This window comes from Amborella trichopoda, chromosome 5 (genome assembly GCF_054954075.1).
Source record: "Amborella trichopoda isolate Santa Cruz 75 chromosome 5, AtrichopodaSantaCruz75HAP2 v2.0, whole genome shotgun sequence".
Classification (NCBI taxonomy): domain Eukaryota; kingdom Viridiplantae; phylum Streptophyta; class Magnoliopsida; order Amborellales; family Amborellaceae; genus Amborella; species Amborella trichopoda.
The window spans coordinates 12553522-12574524 of record NC_142340.1 but is presented as its reverse complement, the minus strand read 5'-3'; the positions used below and the strand labels follow the sequence as shown (position 1 = coordinate 12574524).

The 21003-nt window shown below is 41.6% G+C and overlaps 1 protein-coding gene across 2 annotated transcripts in view; it reads left to right on the top strand.

Moving 5' to 3' along the window:
- Positions 1–18998, top strand: part of LOC18443592 (developmentally-regulated G protein 2) — a 48109-nt gene extending 29111 nt beyond the window's left edge. For both annotated transcript variants that reach the window (XM_006853779.4, XM_011628530.3), the window contains 4 exons: positions 16037–16207; positions 16374–16487; positions 16600–16770; positions 18660–18998. In XM_006853779.4, the coding sequence (XP_006853841.1) occupies positions 16037–16207; positions 16374–16487; positions 16600–16770; positions 18660–18755 (552 nt within the window). In that variant the 3' untranslated portion in view covers positions 18756–18998. The remainder of the gene's footprint in view (positions 1–16036; positions 16208–16373; positions 16488–16599; positions 16771–18659) is intronic.
- The last annotated feature ends 2005 nt before the right edge of the window (positions 18999–21003 follow it).

The window sequence follows — 21003 nt, the reverse complement described above, 5'->3', positions numbered from 1 at the left end:
TTTGCCCGCTCTTAAGTTTTGCACGGCAGATGCAGCTTGCAAAATTGCCTCTGTCATGGACAACAGAAGGATGCTGATCTGTTGCAGTTTGCCGTAATGGAGTTAGCTGTGAGCCAAAATAGGTGATCGTAGCAACCTTCAATCAAGATTAAATTTTGTACAGTTTTTGAAATATAAGCTCATGCCAAACTTTGTTGCAATAGAACTCCATGTTAGTGAGCTTTAATCAAGATGAAATTTTGTGGACTGATTTACAAGTGTCTCAAGAGCCGACATTCAAAATCGTGTTTGATTTGGACACCTATATGGGGGGTCAATCGAATTAAACTTTGCTCTCTCCCAGTTTTGTGCTGTGGAATGCAGCTTGCAAAATTGCCTTTGTCAAGGGCAACAAAGGGTTGATCTAATGATCTTGGATTGGGGGGTGAAATTTTGTGGTTTAGTGCTGAAGTGAGGAATCTTCAGTCCAAATTTCATGAAATTTGGATATTGGTAAGGGGTTCGAATGAGATTCTATCCATTGCCAGTTGGGTCATACTACACCTGCAGGATGAATAATGTCGCCACAGCAAACTTTGTAATAATGTCGCTACAGCAAACTTTGTATAAGCCAAGTAGACTTGAACTTTTCTGTAGGCCTATTTGAGTGTGAATTGGAAACTTGTTTTATGAGTAGTAAACAAGTTTTTTTTTTTTGAAATAGTTAACATTGCATTAATAATAAGGATGTACAAGTACAAAAAATGGCATCCCTCGCAGGGTAGCAATATACAAAAACCATCGAGATGGTGGGATATGTCCAAAAAATGCTATACATCCACTATAAGGACCCAAAACAGAGTAGTGAGGAACCACAATCTCCAAAAACTATCAAGAGATTTCCCTACGTCCGACCGTGTGGCCCCTTACTTAGCGAGGGCATTGGCATTGGAGTTGGCCTCGTGCCATATATGTGTCTAAGAGGTATGTATACGCCTGAAAATCTCGAAAATTTCATTAAAAATGTGAGCCAAGGGTGGGCAGTGGATCCCAATGCCCAAGATATGACACTTTTGGAATCCCCCTCGACGATAAGAAGATCTCTCCAAGCAACGTTGAAAGTGATCAGGCCCTCGAGGAGGGCGAGGGATTCTGCTGTGATGCTATTGGCGTGGCCGAGGGCTTTGGAGGAGGACATGATGGCGTTGCCAAGGTGGTCTCTGACAATGCTCCCGATGCCAGCTGACCACCACGGGAGCATCCGTCGAGGTTAAGTTTGACATGGTCTGGTTTGAGTGGTCTCTATAGTGAAGCTCAAGAGACATGTGGAGTTCTAAGGCCGCTCAAAGCTAGCCAATTCTACAGGAAGTCCGTGAAGGAGTAGTTCTTGAAGTGTTTGTGATTCTTGGCCCAAAAGATCACCCTAGTTCTCACTCTCTCTGTTAGGACCTCGATAGGAGCCTTTTCTTCATGAAAATTCTTTGGTTCTGGTGTTCCAAATGACCCACAACATGGTTGACACTGTGGCTTTCCAAAACAAGATGCCTGATTTTGGCCATGGCAGATGTTGGAGCAATCCGAAGAGGAGGGGGACCATCCGTGGGGCTACCCAAGACCACCCTAAGAGCTGTAGGAATTCCCCCCACAATTCCTCAACCACTATGCAGTGGTTTGAAGGGGTGGGCGTGGGTCTCCTCTTCACTCAATCTATAGTTCTTGGAAATGCTTATGATTCCAAATCATTTCAAGAATTGGAATCACAGAATCGCGGGTGTCAAATGATTCCTATAATTGGAATCGTCATTTGTATAATGCAAATCACCTGTCGCATGATTCCCACTATATTGGAATCACGATCCAATAAAATAGGAATCGTGTGTCCTATCTTGTTGGAATTAGTGTCCAATAAATTTGGAATCGAGTTTCCTACCTTTCTAGAATCGCTCATCATCCACTTGAATCAATGCCATCTATAATTGTGATCTGATAAAATAGGAATCTTGATTCCTATATTGTTGGAATCATCGTCCCATCAATTTGGAATCGAGATTCTACCTTTTAGAAATTATGCACAAATACCCCCTAGACCACACCATAAGTTTTAAGAGAGAAAAGATTTAAAGTTTTATATAATTTATAAGCTTGAATTTTGGACTCCATATAAAGAGTACGATTAACCAATCCAATATTATTCTAAAGACACTAAATTTTATATTATTTATAAGCTTTAATTTTGGACTCCATATATAGAGTATGATTTACCCTATCCAATATTATTCCGATCGGTGTCTTTGACAGCCCTCCCCTAACAATGGTATCGGAGTATTGAGTGCTCTTTAACATAGCTCTCTACCATAAAAACAGGGTTGGGCTCCCTTGGGTATCTACTTTCTTGGAGTTTCTAGAACTCTAAGCAAACAATATACCGTTTGTGTTTCTCATGCTCATTTGAGGACTAAACAAGGAACGGCCGCTTCTACCTAGAAAAAACTCTTTGAGATGTGGACCTCAAGCTCTCAGAGTACCGTATGCTTTGATGCTTTATTGAAAAACCCTTTCGACATCAAGGTCTAGTTTTTAGGGTGAGAAACCAAACGAATATGTTGCATGCGTTTTCATGCATCTTTTGATGATGAAAGAAAGATGTGTATCTTCTCACTCGAAAATGAGTCTCTGTGATGTGGACTTCGAGCTCCTAGAGAGCCATGTGCTTCAAATCTTTGTTGAAAAACCCTTTCAACATCAGGCTCAAGTTAAAAGTTGAAGATTCTGATTTACACTTACCAACAAAATACATTTTTTTTTTTATAATGTTGACTTTTATAAAGTATAAGGGGGGAGTACAGAGAGAGGAAGAGAAATGCTTTTCCACAAGCAGAAAGCTACAGACCCTTATGAAAATGGGAGGTGAGAGAGAGTAGAATCCAAAAAACATATTTTTAGTAGTTACAGTGACAGAAACAAAGCAACCATAAAAAATATGCTTTCGCCAAAAATTAAGCATGAACTAGCTGCTCCATCTTTAGCAAGAGTGTCTGCTGCCTGGTTTCCTTCGCTCCAAATCTGCCTCCATGAGGAGTGCATATCCCTGCAAATATAGTGAATCTCATAAAAAATGTGTGCCAAGTTCCAAGGAGGAGGAGAAAAACATTTTGAAGTCTTCAATTATGAGAGGCTCTGAGAGGTAAGGAAGGCAAAATTTGAGGTCTTCAAGAAGGGCAGTTGCTTCTTCCTCCATTTGAATCAGAATGTCCAATGGATTTGGATAGGGATGCTAGTGTAGTGTTAGAGCTGTTCCTAAGGATTGCCGCTATCCCGGGAGGTATAGGGTTTCCTAGGGAGCAACCATCGAAGTTTAGTTTGAGTAGACCTGGATCAAGGGGTCTCCAACATGAACTTCGTAATATGCCATCGCTGTTATGTTGTAAGATGGCCATCCGATCATTGAAGAAAACTGCGTGAGGAAGACCTTTAAAGTCGTTGTGATTGGTTGCACTAAACACTATAGAAGATTTGAGCTTGGCAAAGCAAGTTGGGTATGTGGATGAGACTCCCTTGAAGATTCTATTGTTTCTCTCGATCTATATGACCCAATTGTTGCTGCCACCGTAGTTTTCCAAAGGAGAATCCCTAGTTTTGCCCAAGGGTAAGGTTGGATCTAGATAGGATTTGGGGGACCTAGGCTGGAAGTACCCACTTAACGCGCAACAGATTTAGTACCTTACCCCAAATGGCAAAAGCACATGGACATTGTAGGAACAAGTGGTTATTGGTTTCCTCTTCTTCTAAGCAAAGGGCACACCTGTTAGGTAGGGGTAGGCCTCTTCTTTGCAGCCAATCGATAGTGAGTACCCTTTACCAAAGGGCAATACACATAAAGGTCTTGAGCTTGGGGGGTGAAATAGATACCCATGTCGAAGCCACTATGGAGGGTGGTGCATGAGGAAAGGTATAGGGAGAAGTGAGATTAGAGTAAAAGGAGGAAACCGAGAAGACACCTGAGGCATTGGGTGACTAAACTAACTGGTCTTCTCCAGTAGGAGGGATAAAACGACCGTGAAGTGCCACCGATAATTCAAGAAAGTGTGGGATTTCGAGCTCATTCAGGGGTGTTTTGAAGCTAAGATTCCAGGAACAAGATTGTCCCGAGAGAGTCATCTCTTCGGCCACTGAGGAGTCTTGGTGGCGGGCCAGCGAGAAAATGCTGGGGTAACTATTCTTGAGGGGTATAGGACCAAGCCAAACGTCATACTAGAACTGAACTCGATTGCCCCTCATTGGGTGGATGTGAATGCAATTTCTGAAAGAATGTTAGGAATGGAGTGATCTTCATAAACCAGAGGCTCTAGAGTGATTCCTAAATTCAGGGACCCATGGTGAAGATGGGATACAATATTTGTGTCTAAAAATGCCGATCCAGAGTTGGTCAGTTTGAGTAGATGGATGCCACCACCACTTTCCAAGGAAGGCTAGATTCTGTTTCTTGAGTAATCTAATGCCTAACCCCCTTTGCCTTTTTGGTTGGCAAAGGTTGTCTCAGGAAATAAAATGATATTTGTGGTTATTTCCAACTCATGACCAGAAGAACCTCCATATGAGCTGTTCGATTCTTGCAGCTATGGCAGCCGACATATGGAAGATAGACATTTGGTAGATTGGAATGTTGGCTGTGGCTTAATTAGGGTCATCCTTCTTGCAGGAGAAAGGAAACAACCTTTCCATCTTGCCAATTTCCAATCAATTTTGTCTAAGATGTGAGACCAACAAAATACATTACTATCATACTTTGCTAATAAATCAATCTATCAAGAAATTTGCATTTGAATCTTGATTCCGTATTATTAGAACTTTGACTCAGTGTTGATTGAAACATTGTTCTGACTTTGTCCATCTATGAACCCAGGTTTTGACGTACTGGATCTAGCTTCCAAAAAACATTGGCACATTATTCCAAAAAATCGAGATCAAGGTTGAATACATGTTGAATCCCGCTCTTGAGCTCCTATGAATCACAAGTTTTGTGAAATGGAATCTAGATTCCCAACTCCAGGAACTGGGATTCAAATAAATATTTGGAACGAGATTTGAGAAATTTGGAAAATATAGGGAAAGAGATTCGAGAAATTTGGAATCGTGATTTTTGTCTTTTGAGAATCACGATTCATCCTAGGAAATGCAGAATCGCGATTCCAGACCTCGGTACACGATCTAGGTAATTGTAACTCAAACACATGATGCACCGGTTACGTATGTGCAAGCCTCTCCTTTGGAGTTGGTCCATAATCAAAACTCTTTCAACAACAACCAACCAATTTGATAGTTGAATTTTTGGTGAAATGAATGGGAACCAGGCTCTAACAGGTAGGGGAGAGGGTTGGGTGGGATGGTTAGGTAGTGAGAAAAGTCAATGGTAGAAAGAGGAGATGGAGAAATTATCCGAGGCTCTAGGAACCCAAATGAGCTTGTCCTCACTCGAGTGGGAAAGGTAGACTAAGTGCATTAAAGCGTCGAGTTCAAGGTGTGTTCCCAACTCGTGGTCGGCAAGGGATCTTCTAAAGTTTCGGGACCAGGGTCTAGTGCGATTCGAGAGATTGAAGTGGTTGGCCATTGTGGTCGAGTGGTTACTGGCCATAAGGTATAAATTGGGAAATCCCTAAGGGGGGTGAGTCCAATCCCTAAGTCGGACCAAAAAAGGATTTGGTGGTCCACCCATTGGAGGAAACAAACATTGGCCTTGAAGTGATCATAATAGTGGAGTAAAGATCGCCAAAAGCAAAAAGAGTGACTATTAGTGCTGCAGGGGGTTAGCCAGTGAGAGGGGAAAGATTTTTTTTTTGGCGAAGTACCACTTGCCACATGTGACCCTCTTTTGTAGATAGGTGCCACCACCACTTGCCAAGTAGAATGAGATTGTTACTCTTGAGCCTGCAGATTCCCAAATCCATCCGAGGATTTAGGCCCGTAGACTTTATCCCAAGAGATGAAATGAAATTTTTTGGCAGTCTCCTCTCGTGACCATAGGAAATATCTCATGAGTTCTTCAAGGCGAGCAATTATAGAGGAGGGAATATGGAAAAGTGTGTGACATCTAGTAAATGGAGACGTTGGAAAGAGTTGCCTTGGTAAGGGTTACCCTACCCGCCGAGGAGAGGAAACGCCCTTTCCAATCGGCTAGCTTGCGGTCGAATTTGTCGGTGATGTGTCCCCATTGACTTTGTTTTGGCATGCCCGAGCAGAATGGCAGCCCTAGGTATGTGGTGGGCAGGGTTTCGATGCTACATCCCCACTTTTCAGCAAAGGCGATAGTGGTTTGTGCATCGAAGGCCACTCCAATCATCTTTGTCTTGGCCATGATAACCAACTGGAAGCACTTAAGGAAGAGAAGAAGGGTGTTCACCTGCTGGTCTGGGGCATCGTAAAATCGTAGGGTGTCATCTACATATTGTAAGTGGGATGCCATGAGGCCATCGTTCCAACTTTTGAATCCTTTTAGATGGCCGTGGCTATGCATCTCAGCCAAGGATCTACTGAAAACCTCTGCTACAATAACAAAGAGGAAAGGGGAAAGGGGATCCGTTGTCTTAACCTTCTAGAGGAGGGGAAAAGTCCTTTGGGAGAGCCGTTCATCAAGATGGAGAAATGTGGGTTTGACATGCAGCCCCTGATCCACGATCTCCACCAAATATCAAAGCCCATTCTTAGAAGAGTTTCGTCAAGAATAGCCCAATCGACGTGGTTGTAGGCTTTCTCCAAGCCTAATCTAATGACGAGGCTGAAAGGTATGGCTGTGGAACTCAAGGTATTAAATTCAAATTTTTTTCAAAACTTTTCGTTTACTTTTATTTCAAATACTTGAAATCCACTTACATGGGTCACAAGATGTTGCTGTAAAATTAAAATAATGCTCTAGATACAACCTTGGATCTTTATTTTCACTGCCAAGAGAAATATAAACTATCCATAAACTTTAAACTAACTCCTATTATAATTTTTAGCGCAAAATAAATTCCTAAAAATTTACAAAACATAAGAAATAATATTGTAAATTAATTTAAAACTACTGGGAAGACTTACTGAAAGGCGCCTGGAGTTATCCTACCAGGACTTGGTACATCCTACACCCGATGCCTTGACCCATAGCACACTTTTGCTCCTTAAGGTGCTGCTGGAAATTCTGAGATATGGATGCTTTAGAGGTAATGCTTCTTTCTCTAGGGTTTTAGAGAGCTCAAAAATGACTAGGGTTTCTACAAACCCTGTAGGGCCAAATTAGGGCTAAATCTGTTAGTTGATCTCTTTCTAGATTGGGCTTCTCTCTTCTTTCTTAAAAAATACAGCAAACCCTTACTCTAGGGTTTCACTATAGCGCCACCTCTATTTTTCTTTTGGGTGGCTTAGTACACAAATATAGAGGAAAGAGAGTGGCTTGCCTCCCTATGGGTAAAGAGAGGAGGGCACATGACCTTAAGTTTCCTTTTGGAGAGAGAAGAAATTTGGAGAGGTGTGTGAGAGAGAAAGGATCTAGTCTTGAGAGAGAGAGGAATCTTAGCATGTCAGAGAGGGTTCAAACTAGATCTTTATATAGAAAGAAAATCTATCTCCTAATTTGAATAGGACTTTCCAGTTTCCAGCTAGACCTTTAGGATAAATAGAAAATCTATAGGATGAGAGAGATTTAATTAGAGCCTTCCATCCCATAGGTCAACCATCATGGTTATTGGCGGAAAGATAGGAACCTTATCCCCTTATAGTTTGACTCAACTCCAACTCCTATTTAAATTTGAGATGCAATCAAATTTAAACATTAGCTAGATCTCCATTTAAATTTGAAATACAATCAAACTTAAACATTATCTAGATCTCATAGGAAACCAAATCTAATTTGAAATAGATTTTTCCTATCTAATTTTTTAACTAGTTTAAAAATTTTAAACTATATCATCAAGAGGGGCGTTCCCCCCCCCTTCCCCTCTTTTTCTAAATAAATGGGTGGAGCCATTTTTCTAAAGAGGTGGCTTGGGGGGGATTTTATGTTTTAAAAAAAAGTGCGCCCCATATATATAAAAAGGGTGGCGAGCCACCCTAGAGGTCATGTGGACCGCACATGGGTGGCACGAATGTGGGGGTTGGATCCTTGGTCCCGACATGTGCTATGTAAAGTTCTGAAATTGCAGAAATACCCTAATATAAACAAATACTGCAGAAATAATGTTTTAAAAAATGTGAAAAATATTTAAAAATCAGAGAAGCATTTATAATACCAAAATAAAATATACTAGGAGTGGGTTGGTACCAATGGGTCAAAATAAGTGACAATAAGGGCTCTCCACTCACCTCATAAACCATTATCTACTACTGTTCCCTTATCTAACCCAACAAAGACCCATAACGCACTGGCTCAAAGCTCATGATTGGCTTATCAAAATTGGACAATAAACAATGGGACCATGATCTTAGAATGTGGATTTCAGGTTCCTCCTTTAAGAGTAAGTCTAGCACTTGTCACTACAGTGCAAAGGGGGCTCTCTCTATGCACATGCACAAGTGTTCCTCTATAAGGCTGCTTCCTAATAATAGAGAGAGCAAGGGGGCTCTCTCTATGCACATGTACATGTGTTCCTCTATAGGATTGCTTCCTAATAATGCTATCATGTGTACATGTCGTGTGGAAGTTTGTTGAGGCTTTGACCCTTGCTCTCACAGGCCTACAACTGCACATAGGAGACCACGCAATTCTCCCGGCCTACAAACATGGTCCTGGGGCATCTCCTTGACCTCAATAAGGGATGACCCAATGTAAATCCTTCTCGATAGTGCCACATGCCCAGGCCCAAGGGTTTTGGACATGATCAGGGCCATAAACCGCCCAACCCTTAGTCAGTCAACACACTCCCACTGAGTGCATATTCCACTATAAATATCATTTTTACAAGCTCTCTAAGCCTTTAAAGGCCACAAAACCCAATTGAGGCCCAGGGTTTTGGCCAGGGAAGGAGAATGGATGCATTCATGCGCAACCAATGCACCATTGAGGAACTGACGATCGTTCACAAAAGCCCCTTTATTAGTGCATATGACGCAGTCCAAGACCTCTCTAGGTCTAGAGGCTAACACTTTAGAGAGAATCTTGTACGAGCTATTGATAAGGCTTGTAGGTCTAAAGTTTTTAAGCTCGTCTGCCCCCCTCTACTTTTGGAAATAGGGTGATTAAGGTGGTGTTTATGGCTTTGTGGACTATGCCTCTTTCATGGAATTCATGAAAGAAAGAGAGGATATCTGGGTGAAGGGACTCCTAGAAATGCTTGAAGAGGGCTATGGGATAGCCGTCAGGCCTTGGGGCTCGGTCTTGGTTGAGATCTCTAATAGCTTGGGTGATCTCATCTTCGAACAATGAGCGTTCTATCCAAGCAACTTTATCGTGGGGGATGGTTAGAAAGGAGAGGTTGGTCATTCGAGGTTTAGGCCCGGCTAGGACTTGGAATAGTTGCTTGAAGAAGTCGAGTGATTGCTGATTCCACAAGGTGTGGTTCATTGAGTATGATGTTACCAGTTTTAATCTGAGTTTTGGTTTTCTGCAGTTCGCAATTTTGTGGAAGAGGTTGTGTTTTGATCCCCATAATTGAGCCATTTCACTCTGGAATGTTGGAACAGTGGATTTCTTCTTTGTGGAGGATAGATTGGAATTCAAGTTTGAGATGGGATCTCTCACTGCGTTCTGTGGGGCTAAGATTTCATGCCTCTTCAATTTGTTCCACTCACTAATGGATTGGAGAACGGCTTCTTTTCAGCCTTGGAAATTTCCAGGATGGTTGTGGCTCTAATTCCTCAGGGAGTGTTTGAGACAGGGATGAGGTAGAGGAGTGGCTAGACTAGGTGAATGCTACACTTGCAAGCGGTATATCAATAAGATGGTGTTAAGAAATGAAGTTTAAGAACTAGGTCATACTTTGTGTAACTCTAGAACAAGTGTTTCTCTCAAAGGACCTTCTTGTAACATTGAAATCATCGTCGGGGCACCATTGCGACGGAGGGAAAGCAGCATTGGCATCTCATTCCCCCCAAGCTTTTGGAACTGCCTGAGTTTGGGCCTTATACTGCTGTAAACTTCTAGAGCAGGCTGTCAGAGACCTTGGTGAGGGAGATAGTGATCAAGAAGTTGGCCAAAAATAAGGAGAGAGAGGGGGTGGTTGGGTCCCGGATGACCCAGATGCCACCTAAGGCTCCAAGTGCCGCAAGACCAATCCACTAACATGGCTGCAAACCCTAGACTTGACAGATTTCGTCAATGAATGGAGAAGGCTTCTTGGTTTGAGGGTAAGAACACAAGGGGTGTATTTCCGGCAAAGGTCTCTAGATGAGCTGCCTTTAAGGGGTCCTCCTAGGCGCTAGACATTCCAAGTAAGGAGTTTCATAAGTAGGGGTTAAGGGGTTAGGCTTTTCGTAGATGAGTGTCTGGGACAATTGTGTGAAGAGGAGAATGCTGCTGGGGAGGCAAGGAGAGCGGAGGGTCATAGTGTATATTGGAGGTGAGGTTTGATAATTGCCTTTTTTACTAATACTTACTTGGCACTTGGTACGCGCCATTGTTATAAATGGCGTAGGCGCTCGCCTAGGCATTTTGAGGGCCTGGCCGCCTACCTGGCCCGACGCCCAGAGACAGGGGCGGTAGGGACTATTAATTAAGATAGAAGTTGTACTATAATAATTATTTATTAATTTATATCTATAACATTTCGTTTTGGATATCAAATATTCACAAAATATCAATTTCACCCAAAGTTTATGACTATTCGCAAAATATAAGTCCAAATCAGTAAATTTTCCATCTACAAATATTTAAAATATCAAAAAAGTTAAAAAAAAAAAAAACTACTAGGATATCAAAACCTCACACATTGTACAAAATAGGAACCAATTAATCATAAAAGAATTTGATATAGGACCAATTTCATCGTCAAAATAAGTTAATAATCAATTAATCACAAAAAAAGCAATTATTTTCAACTAGAAACATGTAACTATATCATAAAAGGAAAAAAGTTAAAAAAGAAAAATCAATTGATTCAAAACATAATATGTTATAGCAAAAAAACTCAAAACCCTTATTCGAATATCATAATGGCAAAAACCTTATCTATTTTATCGTCAAAAAGTCTTCACTATTGACCACTTAAAGCTCTGAAAGCTACCACGAAGGGTTGCCTTGATTTTGGAAGAACTCGAAAAAATTGAAAATTTATCGATCTCTCGAAAAATTACAAAATAGAGGTTTTTGAGAGATTTTTTTCTCCCTAGATGAAACGGATTTGGTTTTGGGGGTTTAGAATGTCCCCCAAAACCCTTTCCCCCCCCTTTTATGTGTGTGTGTGTGTGTGGAGGGGGGGGGATTACTTTTTTGATTGTAACTGAGGGCATTTTTCTGCCCTCGGCAGCTTGCGTTGAGGTGGTGCCTAGGTGGCACCTTGCCTGCCTAGGTGGGCGCCTAGACTCAAGTCGCCTAGGTTCGCCTAGGCGTTTTAAGCGACAGGCCGCCTAATCGGCTGGGCGGTCGAATTTTTTATTATTGGTATGCACATCAGCTTTCATGAATGTATTGACATCCACTCATGGTTGTACCACTCAAATCCCATGACTTGGAGCACTTGCACTATGTCTCCTTGGGTAGTGTCCATTCTAGTAATGAAGCTGGAGCCAACTGAAGGTGGGGAAGTAGAGTTCGGCCCTGAGCTAGGCTGGGTGAGGGAGTCCGAGTGGTTGTTGCATCAAAGGCGTTGAGGTCCAGATCCACTCAAGGGAGAAGTGGAGCCGACCCAAGGGGTGAGGGATTGCTGTTGGCCGAGAGTGGGCTAGGCTTGGAACAAGGGATTGGTGGTGCGAGGTTGAATGTGGGAGCTGAAAGAGGGGGGAAAGGAACCGGGATGGCAGCTAAAGGAGGAGGAAAGAAGAGGCAAGGGTTAGATGGGATGGGTGAGTGCGCAAGGAGGAGAGGGGGGGGGGGGGGGAGTAATTGTTAGAGAGAGGTTGCGGAGGGGAGGGGGACGAAGGTTGGAGGACTCCCCTTGCAATGGTGTGGAAGATGGGAAAAGGGGATTGAGGGGTGGGCAGTGGGGTACTGGAAATGGAGAGGGGGGCTGGGAAGAGCAGCTAAGGTTGGGGCTGAGGAGGGGATGGTTGTGGGGTCCAACATGAAGGTGTCCTGAGGAGGTGGCACAAGTTGGTTTTCGGGGTAGGTTTGCTTGTGTTGGGAGAGGGATTGAGGAATAAGGGCCATGGGGCTGGAAGATTGGTATTGGGAGATAGGAAGGACAGGGTCAAGGGTGACCGAGGTAGGAGGTGAGGAGGGGGTAGGATGGTCAAAGTGCAGGGGAGAGGGGTGGGGGAGAAAAGGCAGGCTTAAGGGAGAGGAAGAAAAGGTAAGAGAAGTTTGGGCTAGAGGGGAGGGAGAGTGGGAGGGGCTGGGTGGCAGGGAGGCCTAAAGCTTCGAAACGATAGAGTGGCCCGCTTGAGGGGGAGGAGATGGCAAGAGGATTTGAGGAAGGGAAGGCTAAGGTAACTAGGATATGCGAAGTGGAGGGAGGCTCAATGGAGAGAGGTAAGTCGGTGGAGGGAAAGGCAGGGTGGTAGTTGGATGAGGGGAGTGGATAGAGTGGATAAGAGGAAGAGGGAGGGAGTGGCCCTCACAACCGTTGGATGAGGTGGGTGGATTTCTTAGAGGAGGGATGAAGCTAGGTGTCCCATGGGGGTCTCGGGGAGTGGGCTAATTGGGGGGGAAGGCTGCAGGGAGGAATGGCAGGATAGGGGAATCACATGATTAAAGTGAGGGAGGCCTCCAGGTCGCAAAGGGGTAGGCTTGTGGTCATGTGCAGGGGTGTTGGGGACTTGGCTGAATGGGGAACTCGAGGGGGCTGGGGGGGGGGGGGGGGAGAAGGTCCCATGGAGAGAGGGCCTGGTGAGTTGTCATGCTCTCGAGGGTGGTCACCACATGTGTCGTGATGGAAGAAGGAAGGAAGCGCTCCACAAGGATGGGAGGTCTAGGGCTGACACATTCCTTGCTTTAGACTGTCGGATGAGTGTGAGCAAGGGATGGAGGGTCGAGCCTTGGTAGCTGGGTTGAGGGGTCACAACGGCCACACGATAACAAGACCTATAGTTGTGATGGGGAGGCCTTTGTCCTCTGCGAGAGACTCTGGTTCAGGCACCTTGGACTTCATTAGGGGGTTTCTCACCCCCCTGGAGGTGACATGGGGACGGGGAAGTTGTCGCCCAGGATGGATGAACACAATATATAGGAGTCCTACGAAAATCCACGAGGTGGGAAGGATGGAATGAGGGTCAAGCACTTCAATGAGCAGCCTGATGGTGTACAAGGGCCAAGGGGAGCTGTTCTCTCAATTTCCTGTGCACGACACAAAATTCCCAAAGCAGTCTTGATGGATTGCAGGTTTGCGGATGACAGACATGGAGGGGGATGTTTGATAAGAGAATGCAGATTGTTTGTTTCTTGAAGGCACCTAAGAGTGGGGGCCAAGAAACTAGGGTAGGTAGGAGGAAGGGATGACTGGAGGGTCTTGTGTGTGCTATGCCGAGGAGAACAAGAACACGATGGATCCATCTGCGAGTATTCTGCACCCAATCTTGGCCCCATTTTTCAATGCCTCACAAATCTTCTCTTTAACGAAAGAATCGCCCAACCAGGGAGGAAAGTAACTTCGCCTTCTTCTCTCCAATCTAAGGATGGTCTAGAACGATGAGGTTCTGGGTAATCTCATTGCTGGGCAATGCGGCAGTATGGGGTAGGTACGATGAGGTTCTGGGTAATCTTGTTGCTGGCCAACGAGGCAGTATGGGGTAGGTGGCGAGCAAGGAAGGTCTGGGCAACGAGAGCTACTTGAGGGCAGATTCGACAGAGGTCGAGGAGGGCTTGGCCTGAAGTGGTCTAGAGGATGGGGAAGAAGGGAGTTTGGAAGAGAAGAGAGTTTGAAGAGGTGGGTATAGTTATGGTAGAGTAGAGAGAGGGGGAAGGGTGTAGGAGGAGGGGAGGGGCTTGAAGGAGGAAGGATGGTTGTAGGAGGGCATCTTCTTCGCGGCTCAAAAACTTGAGCAGCCTTCACATTTCCACACATTATTGGTAAGCACGTCTAATCTACAAAACGATGAGAATTAGGGCCACATAATTTTATTTTTTCTATTTAACCATCAATATTTAGTCTAGTGTTTCTTGAACTTAAAACAAGGGTATTTTTGGAATAAAATATTTGTTTCAAATCTGGCATATTTATGGTATTTTAAATTTGTTACAGGAAACAATTTGAGTCGGAAATCTAGTGGCCCATGTGGGAACTATTGAGGGACACAGTCAGTGTCCATGTGGGTCCATTTGAACGACATGGAGGCCACTGGCCATGGGGTCCATGGGAAGGTCAAAGGTGGTTTTAGCATGGGTCCCATGGAATCTTCTAGATGGTGCCTGAGAACCATGTGTCTTCTATTTCAATTAAGTTGCCAAGAAGATTCTAGGTGGTTAGGTCATTAAGATTTGATAATTTGGTTAGGAGGTTGATCTATCATAGGAAATCTTATCTAGTTGGGAGCTAGTTATTAATCCTAACTAGATTTGGAAGTCCTATGGAAGATATCGTTGAACTTCATCTAGAAGTTAGGAGAGAATTGGAAAGTAAAAGTCCTAGGAGTAATGGTGCATGGTCAACCCTTGATCTGTGGTGGATGGCCAGGGGATTGATGTCTGAAGGTTAGCACCCTCTGACCATTATTCCATTAACAGAGAGAGAGAGAGAGAGAGAGAGAGAGAGAGAGAGAGAGAGAGAGAGAGAGAGAATCTAGTCACACCTAGACTCTAAAACTCACACAAAACGGAGAGAAGACGAATGAAATGGCCTTCTACAAGGTGCACCATTGATCTGGAAGATGAGGTGGTATGTAAGAAGTCCTAGGAATGACCCTAAGCAAATCTTTTTGCTGATTTTGCTGCAGACAATTGACTGTTTTTGGTGCACTCATGGACTGATGTGCTGGCAACTTTTCAGGGGCCATGGTATGTTGGCCTTTTGTGATTTTGTGACTAGTTTTATGTGTGAAAATTTCAGTGTACGAAAGTTTTAGACCATGGAGATATGGGGGTTCTATTGGAAGGTGTTCTATCTGGTTTCTGCTGAATCACACCTTGTGTCACCTTGGTCATCTTGCCACATTCATTTATCCTTTCGTACATGGGACCTATGATACCCTAGAGTTCTGGTTTCTTAAAAAAAATTTCTGTGATTTTCAGAAGAGGAGGGGGTCTTATGTAATATTTATTGTCATAAGACAAGTTAATAAGACAGTTAAGAAAAGTACATATTCTACAAAATTAAGTAACATTGGTCGTGCTAGCAGCTCAAGTATAATTATCACTGCCAAACCACATCAGGACTTGTAGTTTCTTGAAGTCATTGCAAGTTTCAGCTTTCTGACTCATGGGAAAATTGTCTCACTCGACTTAAGGCAGGTTTTCATATTGCCATATGAGGTAAATTTATAACAGTTGTTGTAGAAATTCATGCGTGCCATTCATTTTCATTCTATTTGGTGCCTGAAGAACTCACTATTTCCCGAACCAAGGATGTTCTTTTGTAGGATTTGTTGTGGGCTTTGTGCAATCTCCTGGGATTGGAGCTTACCTACACGATTAAGTTTTTCTAGCAAGTTATATTTCACAAGCCTTTTCTTGAAGTTGTCACATCTCTTATTGGGAAAGAAGAAATTGCATCTCAAAGCTGAAACACCCTTACATACACACTTCTTATTATCCTTATTGAATATTGAGTGCTTGTGAAGTCTAACACTTGATTGGAACTTGCTTTCAGCTTTGCAAGGAATTGTCAATCATGAACATGATTACTCTAGTGGAGTTTTTTCGTGCCCTTTTTCTTCTATGTTGTTGAGTTGTTTATGCAAGTCAAATGTTTACTCCAGTAGTTGTTCAAAATATGTCGTTGTTCACTTGTTGAAATTATGTTGCTCTCACTTATGTATGAAAGCTTGATATTTCCATTTGCAGATTTTGTTCAGGGAGGATGCCACTGTGGATGATCTCATTGATGTAATCGAAGGAAACCGTCGATATATGAAGTGCATTTATGTGTATAATAAAATTGATGTCATTGGGATTGATGATGTCGACAGACTTGCCAGGCAACCAAACTCTGTTGTCATTAGCTGCAATTTAAAGGTAAGTGTCAATTTCCATAATACAGTGAATTTTCGTGCCTGTGAAGAATAGTGAGGTGTGCTACTTAGATTCTTACAGAATTGAGTGCCCTTCACATTGCTGGATCTTGAATGTCTGGTTTCTTAATTCTTAATGATGGCATGTTCTTTTTATTTTATTGGTGCAGCTCAACTTAGATAGGCTGCTAGCAAAAATGTGGGAAGAAATGGGGCTTGTAAGAGTTTATACAAAGCCACAGGGGCAGCAACCTGATTTCTCAGAGCCTATTGTTCTTTCTTCTGTGGGTTGAATAATTCTTTCAGTTGCCTTTCTATTACCTTTTTATCTAAAATTGCTGAGTAAACTTAGCACTCATGGACTCTGATAATCTGTTCTGCATTAACTCTTTTCAGGACAGAGGTGGGTGCTCAGTGGAGGACTTCTGTAATCATATACATAGAAATCTTTTGAAAGATCTGAAGTACGTGCTGGTTTGGGGCACCAGTGCAAGGCACTACCCCCAACATTGTGGGATTTCACACATGCTGCATGATGAGGATGTGGTTCAGGTTGTGAAGAAAAAGGTAAGCATGTTCATTACTTTGTCATAGGCTTTATAATAGCATCAGTTTTCTCTTAGGCTTTGTTATGGCATCAATGATTTTTTGGCTTTATTATGGCATCAAAAAGGTAAGCATGTTTGTTACTTGTCAAATGGGGAATTTGACTTTGAATAGTTTTAGGTTGGCATCAATTTACTCTTTTCAATAAACTCTTTTGCGTATGTTCTTTTTCACTTTTCTGTAGTTGACGTGCTTTTCTGAAGCTTGGTTAAGCCTATTCACCCAAAAAAAAAAGTTTGGGAAAGCCTGTGATCTGAAGAAATGCTTCCTGTTAACATGTGATTCGACAGATCAGCCAAATATGCAAGTGCTGTGAGTTGCATGCCACATGATTCTTGCATGTAGCATTGACATAATTTATGATGAATGGACTTGCAATTGGCGACTGACTTTCTAGTCACAAGACGTTTGTGTTGACTGTAAAATGAAAAAAACGTTCGAGCCTACTGATCATAAACTGGCCATTTTCTGTTCTGCAGCCTAGGTTATCTAGGAATCTAAGATCACTTGCAAGCTATGTTTTCCCGTGGGAATGCAATTATGATATTTGATTTGAAGCAATGCATATACAACGTTACATGGGAATCTACCATCAGATTCAAGGTCACACTTTATTGACCGCTTTTCCGTATGATTGTCCTTCTACTTATGGAAATGCAAAACCGAACACCTATTTCTTTTGGTGGAGTTTTCTAACCGGAAATTTTGTTCTACAAAGCTAAAAAAATGTTACTTAAGGTTTTAAGGTTGAACTCAGCTGAACACTTGTGGAAGCCACTAGCCTGGTTAAATTGTGATTTAGAAGCTTTAAAGCGTTGTCAGAGTTTTAAAATAATTTCAGAGAGACCAGGAAGAATGAAATTAATTAGTAGGAGAGGATGAGTATATGTTGAATCTCACATGAGAATCGAGAGGTAACAATTCAAAGGCCATTCATGATCTCAAGATTTGTCTATATAAGGAAATTGATACCAAGGGCTTGATGATTCTTCTTTAATTCTTGGTATTGAGATGGCCTGGTACTGTAAGGGCATTTCTACACAAAGGAAGCACATTATGGATTTTTCCGAGGAGATGGAAATGGCTACCTGAAACAGCATCTCAGACGCCCTGATGTAATGGGGGGAAGAACCATTGGGGAACAGTGTATCAGGGTTTACTAGTAAGACATGTCTAACTGCCATTACCAGGATGGAAATTGCACTTTTCATATGACAAACCAGTTTATACATTCTTCATGTGCGACCCATGGATGTGGTCACCATCATATTAGGGTACTTGATGTTCTCACCTGGAATTTGAGATTATAGTATACAAATAGGTGTGTACATATTTAAGGCTTGCTTGGCCTTTTTTCTGTATGGTGACCCTTTAGGACCCTACAATGGAGGTGGTTGATGTATTTTTGTACATTGTAGTAGTAGTTTGATTCTTCTTGCGATGGTTTTATCTGTTGTTTTGAATATACTTAGTAATATATATACCTCTGTGTGTGTGTTTGGTGATGATGACAGGGGGGAGAGGGGGAGGGATTGAGGGAGGGAGGGGGGTGGTGATGATGAATGTTATGAAATATATATACCTGTGTGTGTGTGATGGGATCGAGGGAGGGTTTGCAGGACCAGCAAGCTTGAGCATGTCACTCCCAGGATGGATGTGGCCACAGCTCAAGCTGGTCTTCCCAATTCTGTTGGTCTAACAGAGTCTTTGTTACTCATAATCAATCCATAATCTTGGTTTACATATAATTCAATCCATTATGGGTGACTATATCTGCTGATCGCATAAGTTTTATGATATCAGTTTCTCTTGTGTTTGGATTATCATTTATGATTTGATTCTTTCTGCAGGAGAGGGAAGACGGAGGAAGAGGTCGATTTAAGTCACACTCGAACACTCCTGCACGAATATCTGACAGAGAGAAGAAAGCCCCTTTGAAAACATGAAGAATATATTCTGAACATCTCTCATATAAATTCACAGCCTTGGTTTTTGGGGGTCTCACCAGTCTTATCACATTGATATCTATAGCCTGAAATGATCTCATTTGTATGTGTAGCATGTTTTATGCTTATCCGTGTCTCAGTTAGAAATCTAGTATTCTAGTGTTTATTTTTTTTCTTGTTTAGTTCAAAATATAACATATTAATAAATAATTCATGGGCAACTCAGTTGTTCTTATTTAGACATACTGCATTCATTTCACAAGCTGTCATTCTGAAAATTTTGGGAGAGAATATGAGGAGACTTCTGAATGGAAAAGACCAATGAATTGAAGTCGGGAAATCGCAGTTACTCAGAATGTTTTAGGATCGCTATTGGATCTTGACAAGAGGAAAGAAGCAAATATTGTTTGAAGTAATGGAGAGTTGTGATGCTTATTGAATGATTAGCAGGCAGCCCCATGCAATGCAAGGGCATGAGACTAGGGTAAGGGAGAATACTTGGAGAGTTTTTTGGGGTAGAAATAATAGTAAAGTTTGAATGAGAAACTACTTTTGGAGTCCTTATTTTGGAGTAGAAATAATAGTAGGTTTGTTGGAAGAGTACATTCATATGCCTTCGATTTTTTAGAAGAAAAAGGAAGAGCGAACGGGTTAATTTTCTCATTTAGTGCTCTCAGTACATTGTTATCAAGAAAATTCTAGACATTCAAATTACATCATTTAACAATGGAAACCCTTAAATAACTTATGGGCACTAACGCATTTCTTTATTCTAACAAATCCTCGTTCCTGAGGGTGGGATGAAATTTATAAACGATCATTCAAATTTGAAATCTGATGTGGAACTGAAACCTTTAAATATGGGTAATCAGTAACACAACCTTCTCAACTCACCTTTTAATATATAAACTTAAACGGACCATATGAAAACTTAGTTATCCACCTTACTAGCTTTAACTTGCATATCCATTATTAATTTCTTCCAAATTGCTCCTCACTATTGTTACTTTAGAGCAATTTTTAGGTGAATAAGACATTTTTTTGTTAATTCAAATGGCTAAATTTGCTTTCAGATCAGATACATGTTATTTTAAAGAAAGATTTTTATGGGATGCCTTAAATGTTGTGATAAATTCATTGATATAAAATATGGGAAAGTGTAGAATGAGACCATTTATCTTTAATACAAGGTGGTCACAATAATCTTGACCATTGGATGTGAATTGGTTGGTTGCAATTATTTAATTGATCAAGCTTAAACTTCAAAGAAATTTTCTCAAACTTCGTGATACATCCAAGCTATCAAATTTCACATCAGTTAGTTGTATTAAAGGTAAATGGTCTTATTTGTATGCAATCTAATAAAATATTATCAAAGTTATTATGCACATTAAAATTAATCATAATAAGTAAGAAAAGTTTATATAAGGTTTCAACCTTAAAATGTAAAAAATATAGGTTGTTTTTTTTTTTTTGTTTCAAAAAAGGTTGTTTGGATGTTGGAAAACCCTTTAATTGATCATCTCTGCATCGCTCTATATGAATATGAAAAGAAAAAAAGATTTTGAGTATGTGTAATAGTCTCTTGCAACATAATATAATATATTATTTGGACAGTCTATTTTCAAGATTTTCATGTGTTTATAGATTTACTTGAATTGAACCATTTTTAGAGTTTAAAATTTTGTAATTAGAGATGAAAATAAATTCTCAAACCATCCTAAGAGTTTTTTATATTAAAATTATATTGATGATAAAATTCATAGGTGTGCCTTAATTAGATTGTTTAAGTTTGCAACCTTATGCAAACCACACCCTAATAAATAAAATAAAGATAATTTCATAGCAGGAGAGAGAGTTCTCACTAAGCACCCAATTGGGACGAGAGTGAGATGAGGGGCATAATCGGTAAGGTTGGGTACGAGGTTGGCTCAATTTTTGGATCCGATGGTTTGACTTGACCTGCTTTGGATCTGGATTTAAATATTGGACTTGATAGGTTGAGTCTAGATACACATGACTTGGACTCGTTGTAAGATGGGTTTGGGCTAGGTCCCCTTTAGATTACAACCTGACCCAATCTGGTATACACTAATACAAAATCATATAGCCTATGTATCTAATTTTTTTTATATATTTATATATATATATAAACCTTGATTAAAGTACCCTACGGTTCAGGTCACAGTCCAGGTCCGAGTCCAATTGACTAGGACCCGACCTGAGTTCAGGTCTACTTTAGACCTAG